Source organism: Culex quinquefasciatus, chromosome 2 (assembly GCF_015732765.1).
Source record: "Culex quinquefasciatus strain JHB chromosome 2, VPISU_Cqui_1.0_pri_paternal, whole genome shotgun sequence".
Lineage (NCBI taxonomy): Eukaryota > Metazoa > Arthropoda > Insecta > Diptera > Culicidae > Culex > Culex quinquefasciatus.
This window is the reverse complement of record NC_051862.1, coordinates 171,035,320-171,049,078: the sequence shown is the minus strand read 5'-3', so window position 1 is coordinate 171,049,078 and position 13,759 is coordinate 171,035,320. Positions and strand designations below refer to the sequence as shown.

Below are 13,759 nucleotides of genomic sequence, written 5' to 3'. Positions count from 1 at the left end.
TTCATCAAAATATCTGATATCCGGCCTCTAAAATATGTATAAATAACACTTAAGTGCTTATAACTTTGGATAGGGTTATCAGATCTTTAATGCTTTGGATTCGTTTGAAAGGTGTTTTGATTACCCATCCAACGATAGGTCGCATGGTAGATCCGGCCAACGTTTTAATCAACATATTTGAGATCCGGCCTCTAAAATGTGTATAAATAACACTTAAGTGCTAATAACATTTGATAGGGTTGTCAGATCTTCAATTTTTTGGATTTGTTAGAAAGGTCTTTTGATTACCCACCCAACGATAGGTCGTATGACAGATCCGGCCAACGTTTTTATCAAAATATTTGAGATCCGGCCTCTAAAATGTGTTTAAATAACTCTTAAGTGCTTATAACTTTTGACAGGGTCAATGTTTTGGACTCGTTAGAAAGGTGTTTTAATTACCCATCCATCGAAAGGTTGCAAGACAGATCCGGCCAACGTTTTCATCCAAATATCTGAGATCCGGCCTCTGACAAGTGTATAAAAAACACTTAAGTGCTTATAACTTTTGGTAGGGTTGTCAAATCTTCAATGTTTTTGACTCGTTAGAAAGGTCTTTTAAACACCTTTCAGAAAATGTATAATATGCCAGGTTTTCTTACAAAAACCACCCTTTTTACAATTTTCCGGACTTTAGTCAAAATCGTTTTTTTAGCATAACTTTTGAAGTACTTTACTAAACTTCATAATTTTCAATAGGGACTTATGGGACCCCAAGACGAATCGAATGAGACCAAAACGGTCCAAATCGGTTGAGGCAGTGCTGAGATAATCGAGTGCATACTTTTTGGTGCACAGACAGGGATGTGGGTCTGTGGGACACACACACACACACACACACACACACACACAGACATTTGCTCAGAATTTGATTCTGAGTCGATATGTGTACGTGAAGGTGGGTCTAGGAGGTCAAATTAAGAAGTTCGTTTTTCGAGTGATTTTATAGCCTTTCCTCAGTAAAGTGAGGAAGGCAAAAAACATATGTTTAGTGTTGGTGAAGCTTTGTTTGACCTTTAAAGGTGAAAATAGTTACGTTATCGTATAAAAAACAGTTTAATGAAAAGCGTCATCCATAAAGTATGTCACGCAAAAATCGGTCAGTTTTAACATAAGATTGCAGTTCTACGACCTCATTTTAGTCAAATTCGAGTGGTTGATTGTCTGTTACAAATGCGTTCTCACAATATTGCTCCACTGTCATTTTGGCTGCCATCTTTAACTTTAAATTTCTAAATGTTTTAAGAGAATTTTTAGGGGCATATTTGTGCTCAACATTCAAAAACTAGAATTTAAAAAATATGGTTTTTCGTTATTCGATTATCCAAAGATTCGATTATCCGATGGGATCATGGAGAACGGACTTCAATTAAATTTGTCTATTTTTTCTTAATTTGTGATTTCTTACAAAAATCAACAATAGATTTAACTTTATCCAAGCAAAAATCAGGCCAGACCACTCCTTTCAACGCATCGGGCTTATAAACTTATCAGTTCTTGCAAAAATTATAAGGTGGCGATAAGAAAAAAAACCTTTTCACTATGACTGAAGGTTTTCGTGTTTGATGATGATGCATTTTTGAAAATCACACTGTTCTAATCACGCAAACTTCGAATCTTAAACTGTTCAAAACAAACATGATGATGATAACTGGTTCCAGTTACAAGTCTTTATTTTAATGCTAATTAAATGCAAGCGACACTAACAGACAATATCAACAGCTCAGCGTAATTAAAGTCAATTCAAAAGTTATAAAAAAGCACTGGATTACGAAATTAAACTGTGCCATATTACTAACACTAGCTCGCAACGATGAATTCCAGCACCAATGCGCGCTTATCAGCGCAGAAATGCAGAACGTAAAAATCAACACCAGATAAGCGCACCAGTCAGTCAGTCCAAAGACACAAACACAAACGCTCAGCAGTGCAGGAGCGACAAAAACGTTCCGCACTTCAACAACAACAACGAAGACGACGACGCTCTAATGGAATCTGCTCAAAATCTGAGAATCTGTTGTTTACGGTGTGTTGGTGATGGGCATTACACTTTCACGCAACAAGTTTTAAAATTATGATTTTTCAGCATGAATTTTTACGAGTCTACTTGCATTTTTTTTCGCTGTATTTTTTTATTTAACATATCCGAAAAAAAAACTTTGAATATGATTTTTATGTATTTCCAAGCTTTAGTCAAGCGACTATTTGTTTTGTGAAATTCAAACACCAAAACAGTGTCAAAATGTATTACTTTTCGATGCAAATGAGTGAAATTCTTGTTAAGAAAGTAAATAATAGTAGTTTATGCAACGAGTTGCAAAAAGCAGATTTTTTCAGCACTTGTATTGAAAGGTTGACATTTTTACAGCGGAATTGCAATAATATAAATATTAAAAAAAATAAACTTTTAAAATTTTCTAACTGATTTAATTGATGAAATTTTACAAAATGTATGTGATGACCCCCATTCTCCTCTAAGTTCCCGCGAACAACCGTGGGCACGATCGCCGCTGATAAACGACGGGCTATAAATGTACTACCGGCCGTGGCTCAAGCAGTTCTGCGAAAGACTTCGCCCCGGCTAGACGTGTGTTCCCAGTGCGTGTGCTTCTTCCCAAAAAAATGGCCAACCCGAATCCGGAGATCAAGTGCACTAAGTTGTTCATCAACAACGAGTTCGTGGACGCCGTTAGCGGGAAGACCTTCCCTACGATCAACCCGTCGACCGGGACGAAGATCGTCGATGTGGCCGAGGGTGACAAGGCCGACGTGGAGTTGGCCGTGAAGGCCGCCAAGGCCGCTTTCGAGCGCAAGTCCGTGTGGCGCCAGATGGACGCTTCGGCGCGCGGCAAGCTGCTGAACAAGTTGGCCGACCTGATGGAACGCGACATGCACTATCTTGCGTCGCTGGAGTCGCTCGATAACGGCAAACCGTACATGACTGCCGTGTACGATGTGTACGGGTCGGTGAACTGTCTGCGGTACTACGCCGGCTGGACGGACAAGATCTGCGGTGACACGGTGCCCTCGGATGGACCTCATCTTACGTACACGAGGAAGGAACCGGTCGGCGTGGTCGGGCAGATCATTCCCTGGAACTACCCGATGCTGATGTTGGCCTGGAAGTGGGGACCTGCGCTGGCCGCGGGTTGCACGATCGTGATGAAACCGGCCGAGCAGACCCCGTTGACGGCGCTGTACCTGTGCTCGCTGGTCAAGGAGGCGGGCTTCCCGGCAGGCGTGGTCAACATGGTTCCCGGGTATGGACCAACGGCTGGAAATGCCATCGTCATGCATCCGGAGATTAGGAAGGTGGCGTTCACGGGATCGGTTGAGGTCGGCAAGCTGATCATGGCTGGGGCAGCGGTCAACCTGAAGAAGGTTTCGCTGGAGCTGGGTGGCAAGAGTCCGCTGGTGATCTGCGACGATGTTGATGGTGAGTTCGATCCCCTGTTGTGAAATGACATTACTAACAATCTGTTTATCATACAGTCGATGAAGCGGCCCAGATTGCGTACGCCGGAGTGTTCGAGAACATGGGCCAGTGCTGCATCGCGGCGACGCGAACCTTCGTGCAGGAGGGCATCTACGACGCGTTCGTCGCGAAGGCAACCGAGCTGGCCAAGGCCCGCAAGGTGGGCAATCCGTTCGGGCAGGGAGTTCAGCACGGCCCCCAGATCGACGACACGCAGTTCAAGAAGATCCTCGGATACATCGAAACCGGCAAGAAGGAGGGGGCCAAGCTGCAGGCCGGAGGTGTGCGCTCCGGTAGCGAGGGTTACTTCGTAGAACCGACGGTGTTTTCGAACGTCACCGATGAGATGACGATCGCTAAGGAGGAAATCTTCGGACCGGTCCAGAGCATCATCAAGTTCAAGACGCTGGACGAGGTCATCGAGCGGGCCAACGCGACCTCCTTCGGATTGGCGGCGGGCATCGTTACCAAAAATTTGAACAACGCGTTGACGTTCAGCAACGCCGTTGAGGCTGGTTCCGTCTGGGTGAACACCTATTTGGCCGTTTCGAACCAGGCGCCCTTCGGTGGCTACAAACAGTCCGGTATCGGGCGTGAAATGGGCAAGGAGGGCGTCGAGCTGTACTTGGAAACCAAAACCGTGTCCATTAAGCTGCCCTCGAAGGTGTAATCTTATCATGTTTTGCATTTTTATTTCATGTCAATCCATTTCGGTTATTGTGGCGCGCTGGTCGTATCAGATCGCTGATAAATGTGATAAATTTCAATTGTACCCGGTGAGAATAAACTGTTCGTGAACCGTCTCTTTTTTCTAAGTCAATTATCTCTTTGTTTGTTGCTCCCTGTTTTGTCTGCGCTTATCTTGCCGTTTTGCTGGGTGAGCGTTATTTTCGGACAAACAAAAAATTAACATGCCAAAGGCGAAAATACGCTCACTAATACAGCAGATGTACGTAGTGTTGGAAACGTTAGTTTCAAGATTGTTGACGTTTCCATGGGTCGAAAGTACTTTGATTTGGACAACCCTCAGCTTATCAAACCCCAAACCTAAATCAAACCTAAACAGTAGATCATCCAAACAAAAGTCACTAAATTCATTCTGATGAGCCAAGGGTTCCCAATTAGCTCTGTTTGTGCTGCTCCTCACGCGAAGATCCGCAAACGCGCGAGATGATGACTTTTCGGTCACGCCTCAACACCGCTCTCTGGTTGTGTGCGTGCGCGCGACTTTGAAGAAGATCGAAAGCGATTTGAGTTTTGCCGGTTTCGCGCGTTCTTCCTAAGTTCTGTTGTGTTGATGTTCCAGTTCTGCTTTGGGTTGGGTATCACGATTCAAAGTCCGCCAGAGGTCAAGCGAGCAACAAGCAGTTTACGCAATTTTTGACTCCTGTTGAGTTTTGATGTTTGGCCGCAGACGTCACGTTTGAGACGGAGGGGTTTTATGTTTGGTATATAGAAGACTTATCAGTTATTTTGGATGTTTTTTATCACTTGTTCTAAATGAATTACACAGAAAAAAATAATGTAAATTTGGAAGCTGTAATTTTGGAAGGTTGAATATTACCTATTTTCTGATGTAATTTAACATCAATTTAGACTGAAAAGTGACATTACACCAAAAAGTGGTAAAATTACGCATTTCCAGAGGTAAAATTACACCTTTTTTCTAACATAAAAGATGTACCCCTTCCCATATGTAATATTACCATGATTTTTTTTTCTGTGTACAATTTCAGTAGAACATACAAATGATTATTAGAATAATATTACTTGATGATTTTTCTTTAAAATCATTGGTAACTGTAATGTAAACAGACAAAACCATTTTAGAATTAAACTAACATAAACTTATTAGAGGCCAAATTTTCATCTCGAAATTTATATTTTCCCGAGTTTTAACATTTGCCTTTTTAATTTTTCTAGTTTTTACAGTATTTTTTCGATAAGATTTGTTTGTTTTCACATTTTCCACTTCAGTCCAGACTCGACCTTGGCAAAATTTCACTTTGAATAATCAAAACTTCAGATAATCGAATCAGGAAAAAAAAAATGTTTTCGCTGTCTTATTTTTAATTGCTTAGCTTTAGTATGACCTCTAAACTACTCTAAGGTTATTTAACAAAATTAAATCCAAGATGCGGAGATTAAATATTGGAAAATGCATACCTCAATTTAATGCGCAACCAACCATTCAAATTTGACTTATATCGAATTTGGTGTTTAAAGTAAGAAAATAAAAAAAAAATATATGATTTTTTTTTGTTCGTGATTCGATTATCTGAAATTTCATACAATCCATCGGAAAATCGGGGCTTCGGATAATCGAGTCTGGACTGTATAGAACGATATCATTATCATTGAAATGGTTAAAAAAATTATAGGTTTATCTTTTCAATACTTTTTGAAGATCAAAAATTTGATTAAACTATTGATTTTGGTGATTTTTTTATGCCGACATAAGCCTAGCGGCGGGTGACGACCGTACAGAGTGTCAACCGAAATCTTACTTTGTTGGATGACGTTTTAGGGCAGGGCCAAATTTGGTTTTAGCTTGAAGGGCTGATGGGCCGGATATTTTAATTTTGAATTAGGCCATTTCAAATTTTATAAAAAGTTTTTGTCCCGCCCCGCTTCAAAATTTCCATGAAGAATCAGGGGGCCAAAAAAATTAACATGTACTAAAATTTACATTTTCATTGAAAAAACTTGTAAAATCGATTGTAAACTATTCAAAATTCATAGCATTATGTTATTTACGTATTATTATTTCAATGAATTTATTAAACCAGAAAAAAATCCAAAACTATTTCGCCTGTTGTCCAATAGACAAATTGCTCTGGATTGTTTTTTGAATAAGTTCATTGAAATTTAGAATTTTTTTGATAGTAGAATAAGGGCCGTTGCAAATATTTTTCAAAGTTTATGTATTCCTGCGTTTATAATCATATTTAGCATGTTTGAACTGCTTTGAAAATATTTTAAATTTTCATGAAATACCAATGCCAATTCCGTCAATATCTCGATATTTTGAAAACTAATGATTGGAAAGCAACTAGACGCGTGTAAAATGCATTTTAATACACTTTTTTCATCCAAATGTTGAAACCTAGGCTTTTAATTTCAATTTTTATTTTTTTTTTATTTTTTTGCCAAATGAAAAGTTTACGAATTAATAGTTTGGAACATGTTAAAAAGTTGAGCATAATTGATTTTGTAAATGGATCATTTTACGATAACTCACACGAAATTGGAAAAAAAAATCCTTTAATGTTCCTGCTCACGGATTCGAGGTTATTTTAGCAAAATTTCCTAATTTTATGAGGATTGTGTATTTTTGAAAGTTTTTGGAATGTTGGGCAAATTTTGCATAAGATTGACCACAAGAATATTTATTGTGGCTCGCATTGCTTGAACATGAAGATTCAAAAATATTTAAATAGAACAGCATTATAAAGTTCGTTCCTAGAAAAAATCATTAATTCAAGTTCATCTTTCTTATTTATGATCACATTTCTGGTGTTTGTTTGAGTTTTGAAAAGGTCCAATATATTTTTTTACAGATTTGAGTAATTCTTTTAAAATACTTTACAAAAAAATCTTTCAAAAGCACAAAATTGAGTTCTGCGTGCACAAACAACGAAATTACTTTTAAGAAAGTTTTTGTGTGAAATTATGCTCTACAGCTTTTACGTTACACGACGTTACCGACGTCTGAAAAATTGTCAATAATAACTATTCAATAAACTTGCTGATTTAAAAACAAAATACACCTCTTAAAAAATAAATTCTGTTAGGGAGCGTACATAAACAACGTGGTCTCCGAATTTGAAATTTTCATTATTTGAAAAAAGCTGCCAAAATTATATGAAAATTCTCATCGATGAAATCATGGTAAAAATTTAGTAGACTGCCAACTCCAGAATATCCTGTTCTAACTCCAACCTCATCACCTGAATTAATCATTTTGGTTGTCTTTCACTTGCTCTCATCAAACACCAGGGAGCCGTTCCTCAAATGAACCATTTCCACTTATAAATTCATTTGTCAATCATAAATTCTGTCAAAACCGCAAGGCACAATCAATAGCAAGGCATTCCCGGAAACTCTCCAGCCACCCACCCACCGAGACCTTTACATTTTCTTGGTAGAAGCGATTTTCACAAGAAACAACCCCGGCACGTGGTAACTCAGCGAGAAAACCGGACCTGGAAAAAAAGAAAACAAAACCATTTCCTTCTCCCCTGCCAAGGCCAGGTCACATCGGGCATTATTTTTCAATCAAGTGGAATTTACGACTGAGCCAAATTAGCTTTCGCAGCATGTTAAAAATCCCGAAAGTCACCTCATTCCGGTTGCTTCTGGGGGTTCTTGTGCGTGTGTGTGTGTGTGTGTATTTCAATAATATTTAAGACTTCCGACGGGGGTCGTCGCATTACGACAGGCACGCCGGGTCAGAGTTCAAGGAAATCTTCAAAATAAAAATGATGACGACAAAACGACGACGCGGTCCGGTTCCCCCCCGTTCCGACTGGGAAGGGTGGGGAAATCCAATTACGAACGTAATAAAATAACTCATCTTATCCATTTCCATCTCCTTTGTTTCGACATTTGGTTGTAATTTTCGGTAAAACGTCCGGCGGAAAACGTCCTCCCCGCCACCGCCACCACCCCTTCCAAGAACAAAGCGGAAAACTTCCAGACATCGGATAAATCCTGGCTCGACCCTCCTCCCCCTCGCAGTGTTCTATAGTGCTGACGGAAGTTTTACTCCCACCTCCCCCCATCATACAGAAAAAAGCCCCACCGAAAATGTCAACCCTGTAATTTCCACCGTGACAGGGCGACTACGTCCGGTTTGCTCGCTGGGGAGATCGGGGGAAGAGCTGGAAAATAACAGAAAGCAAAAATCAATATTTAATTAATTTCTTTGCCGCGTGGGGACCGGATCCGGAATTGACTCCGGTCAGAATGCTGAAGGAGTGGGGGTGGGGGGAGCTTTGTGAGGGAAGTTGTTAACTCTAACAGGGGTGGATTATGATCAGTTGGTAAATATTTGCTATTCGAGCAGTTGATGGTGTATAATGCTTGCATGTTTGATGTAACACTGACTGAAATCAGCTAATTAAATTAAGTGGGCATTTCAGTTACATTTTGCAGCGGAAAATTTCAGTTTCACAATAATGGAAATTTGTTCATTTTTTTCATGATCAACGACGACCAACTTTTTCAAAACTTTTTTTCGTAAAATCGCAATAACTCGAGATGTTTATAAGCAAACCTATTATGTCTATATGTTTATTTTTTTTAATTTTCTGCTCTACAACTTTGTAGAACATTGTTACACTCTTAAAAATAACCCTGCAAAGTTAGAAAAAACACAAAATTTTAAAATGAAATTTTTTGTCTAAATGAAAATATGACCCTTCTGGGTCAATATAGATTCAGAAATTACATTAAATTTCCCTTAAAATGACATGTTCCAAAAAAATTAACAGTCGAGTTACGCAAAATGGCTGAGTTTTTAATTTTTTTTTTGTTTTTTTCGATGAAAAAGAATTTTTATAGTACGCCATCGAATCGGGCGTCTAATTTTACATAAAAGTCCCTTTAAAACCAGATTTCTATCTCATCACCGTTTCAGGCTGCAAATTATTGAAAAACACCTATTTTTTCGTATATTCAAAAATGGAAGGGGTCGTACTGCCCCTCCGTCACAAGATATCAAACAACGGACCTCGGATTTGTGATCAGGGACAAAAGTTACCCCTTAGGCCAAAGTTTCACGCAAATCGATTTGGCGGAGAATTATCCAGGTACAAGGAAAAAAAATTGCAGATTTTTTAATCAACTTTTTTTTCACAAAAAATCAATTTCCAAAAATACGTATTTTTTTTTATTTTCGAGATATTTTGATATGTTTTAGGGGACAAAAACCAGCAATTTTTAAGTCATAGAATAACATGCTCAAAAAATCTGCCGCCAAGTTATGAATTTTTGAAAAAAACAGTGATTTTTTTTTAAATCGAAATTTCATGTGAAAACAAATTTGACGTTATTTTTTAATGTAAAATTCAAATTCCAATCAAAAAGTTCCGTACAGATTTTTTGATAAAGGGCTCTGTTTTCAAGATATAGCCACCAAAAGTTTTAGTTTAGCGAAATAATTGCAGTTTTTCGATTTTTAAAAATAGTGACTATTTGTCCACCTATAATTTTTTTTATTAAAATTTCAGAAAATTTGCTATAAAATTATCTAAGAGACATTGAAGATTGGACCTCGGGTTGCTGAGATACAACCGCTTTAAGAAAAAGAATCACGAAAATTAAAGTTTTTTAAGTCTCACCCAAACAACCGAACGAAGTTGACTTTATAGCTGTCGGCCACCATTGCTAGTACCAACCACTAGTGTCTTCCTTTTTATCTACAAGGACTTCGCCGCCCTGGGCTCCTAAGTGTATGAAAGTATGGCACGGAGCGACGGCGCCGAATACCCATATTTACACAAAGAATTTTAGAGCGCCCGCCGCGGGATTCGAACCGGCGACCTCTGGATTGGAGTCCAGTGCGCGGTCCGATTGATCCACACGGTGGATTTTCTAATGTCGATATCTCAGCAACTAATGGTCCGATTTTCAATGTTAGAACATGAAACATTCGTAAAAATTTTCGATCTTTTCGAAAAAACTATTTGGAAAAAAAATAAATCAAGACTAGCATTTTTAATGGGCGCATTATTCAATGTTTGACCCTTTTAAAATAATTGTCTTGATTTAAAAATTTCAAAATATTTTTTTTAAAAAGATCTGAAAACACGAGTGATTCATGTTCTAACATTGAAAATCTGACCATTAATTGCTGAGATATCGACATTAGAAAATGGTGTGTTGTTTGGGTGAGACTTAGAAAACATAAATTTTCCTGTTTTTAAATCTTTGCATGGCAATATCTCAGCAACTACGGGTCGTATCAACAAAGTTCAAAAAAACAAAGTATAGAGAATTTTCTGAGCTCTTAAAAAATATTGTTTTCAAAAGTGGGCAAACATGTGCACTCATTTAAAAAAATCAAAAACTGCGACTATTTTCAAAAAAAGTCACCTAAATATGGATTTAACTTGAAAACGGTGCACTTTATCAAAATTTCACAAGAGTACTTTTTGATTGCAAATTTGATTTAACATCGAAAAATAAAATTGAAAAATTTTTGCGACCAATTCTTCGATTTTTTGAAAAAATCAGCATTGATTCAAAAATTCATAACTCGTTCAAAGATTTTTGCACAACCTGGACATTTCTGAAATGTTGGCATGTCGTCGCCATCGTGCTAACTTGTCGTACGTGCATTTTGGGCCAAATTGAGTTAGGAACGCCATTTTGTGCAGCTCACAATGCCTCACCTTTTGACCTTCACAGATCCCCAAAATTCGATTTCAATCCTGAGATATTCACCAAAAACCGAAAAAACTCCGTGGAATTTGTCACTTTACATATGAAAGTAGTTTCAATCTTGTCGTGCTATCTTGTCACTCCCTGAAAATTGATGTAAGTGTGACAATTGGCCAAAGGGATTTCAGGTCAGGATGCGTTTGACGCACGTACAAGTTAGACTACCGTAAACATTTGTAATTATAACTCGGGACTCCAGCAACCAAATACAACCAAACTTCGGGACAACCCAAGTAACAATTTTAGTTTTGTAATAGTTTCAAAGAGATTCTGTAGAGTTCCCAAGAAGATTTCAACGAAATGCAATTTAGTCCTACATGCTGAGTTAAAAGCGAGTTAAATCAACATTAAAACCAAAATGGACTATTTTAGCAGGTTGTCCAGAGTATTATTGAGGAGTATCGTGAGACGTACAAATTTTATTGTGTGTTTTATTAAAACTTTATTGATCTCTTCAAAACAAGAGTAAAACTGTTTGGTTTGGATTGAGGTTTTCTTTTAGTCTGTGCGTATTCTTGAATCCTTCAACAAAACATAAAGCATTTATGTTTTGGTATTTGTAGCAGACCAAAAGCCTTCGTGATAGACTGAGTAGTTTTCTAATTTACTTGATTGAAGGCAATTATTCCTACATGCAAATACAAAAGGTTGATAGCAGATAAAAATTATTTGACTTCAAATTATTAATATTTGTATTAGTACCACAAATGAGTTGAGTTTCAACATTAAATGAACCGTGATAGTTATGCCAACATAATTTCATCGAATAATTTTCAAAGATAGCTCGAAAAACTAATATGCGCACTTCAGATTCACTATAAAAAGTCAAGATTTTTTCAAAAACAATGTTTTTGCATATTGTTGCTCCCAAATTCAATATGGCTACGCTTTTCGGCTGCTCGCACCTTCCAGCAACATGGCGAAGTTCATGAAATATAAACGTTCTTGTTTAAATCTACATTAAATCCATTCCTTCTTGAACAGGAGTGGCTCAAAACTTGCCAAGACTTACAAGATTTATAAAAGTTTTACAACGGCTTTAATCAGATCCAACAAAATTTATCATGGCTTTCATCAAGATCAAATCGCACAAGGCGGGGACGTAGCGCATGCGTGTTTTCTCAGCTGCAAAAAGATCGCCATCGGTGGTGGACAACTTGAATTTCAAAATAACTGCTTAAAAAAACACAGGCTTGCATTTCAACGGTATTTATTTATTCGAATAACTCATCCAAAATTAAATACACATCTGGTCACTTGATGAAAAACAAACACAACTTTTTCATGTAGGTTGATGAACGCTGTCCAAATCATCACTTTCACATTGTAATCACCGCAAACTTTTACCAAATTGTGCGTACTTGTACCTTTATCTCACCAGCACAATAGACAGAATATAACAAATAGTAATGTTAATAGATTTAAACAGTTAATTTCAGAAAAATAGGAAACACTTGCAAAGGGCACCAAACAATCTTCGAGCGCAACTGTCAATGGTTATGCGTAGCAATACATAGAATTAAATCTGATGGGTTTTATTCCAGAGAAATTTAAGGTGTTGAAGTTTTACTGAATGCTTTTCGTATTCCATGAACATTTATAACAGTATTTGTTAAAACTCAAAAGTTTTTCACTAAGAAATGTCAACCAAGCATGAGGACGCCCTAATTAGACGCCATTCCATCCATTTCTACTAACAACTGTTTCAGGGTTTATTCCGACGTTCATTTCGATACACTCCGATCCGTTTAAGCTAAGGAATGGAACCTGCACCTTGGTGGCCATTGCCTTTGCCAACAGTGTCTTCCCACTCCCAGGGGAACCCAGCAGTAGAGCACATTTGGGAACCTTTGCCCCTAGCCGATCCGGTGCCTCCAAATAATCGACAAATTATATCATATCCTGCTTCGCCTCCTGCAGACCGGCGACGTTTTTGAAGAAAACACCCTGACTTCCATTCACTGGATCCACCGCGTAAGCTTGGCTCGCTTCATCTGCTTGATGATGATACCCCTCAATCCAACTCATCACTCCCGTGGCCACCAGCGTAAACAGAATCTTCCCACTAATGTCCCCACTCCGTTTAACCTGCACCGAAACCCCATCCTTAATTCCCAAATGCGCCAAAACCTGCCTCAGCTTCTCCTCAAACTTGTCCACGTCCGCCACGGCAAAAAAATTGTGAGTTTTGCGTTACTCACATCGATAAGTCGAAGTGACAGTTTAAATCTAACAGGAATGTATAAATGCTATTTGAAGACGGAACCGATTTAAAGCAGGCTTCGTTAAAGTTAATAAACAACACAATAATCTCTTCAAGATAGCTTAAAGTGTTGCGAATAGAACCGAATTAAAACTCTACAATGAATTCTTAACATTATCTTTAAGAAATCTTAAACCTATTATTAAGTGTTGTGTCAATGAAACCAGTAGGTTCTAATAAAAGTCATAGTAAAACTTTGTAGCATTTTTTAAAACTATTATAAAAATATATAAGAATATAAGGCATTTCACTTGTTACTTGGGAATGCACAGAATGGTCAGGCAAACAAAACGTGTTTGTTATTGTTTACATTGCATGCTCTAGTTTTTGTTTTTTCAAGGTCAAACATTAAAACGCGTTTTTCTCGGAACGTCGAAATGGCGGGTGCGACAAGATAGCACAACGACGTCGATGTAATGTCCTTTAAAACATATAAAAAATGTGTTTTTTTGCAAATCAAGTTTTAGTGACAAAAAGTTAAATAAAAATCCACATCATTTTTTTTCCGTGCATCATTTTTTCCAGTGTAGTTCGTA

At 38.0% G+C, this 13,759-nt stretch overlaps 1 protein-coding gene across 1 annotated transcript; it reads left to right on the top strand.

The window, feature by feature from the left end:
- Positions 1 to 2,582: 2,582 nt before the first annotated feature.
- LOC6048000 (aldehyde dehydrogenase, mitochondrial) lies at positions 2,583 to 4,334 on the top strand. Its single transcript, XM_001864940.2, has 2 exons — positions 2,583 to 3,475; positions 3,532 to 4,334. Exons 1-2 carry the CDS (start codon positions 2,662 to 2,664, stop codon positions 4,182 to 4,184), a joined length of 1,467 nt encoding a protein of 488 aa, XP_001864975.2. The 5' UTR covers positions 2,583 to 2,661; the 3' UTR covers positions 4,185 to 4,334.
- The last annotated feature ends 9,425 nt before the right edge of the window (positions 4,335 to 13,759 follow it).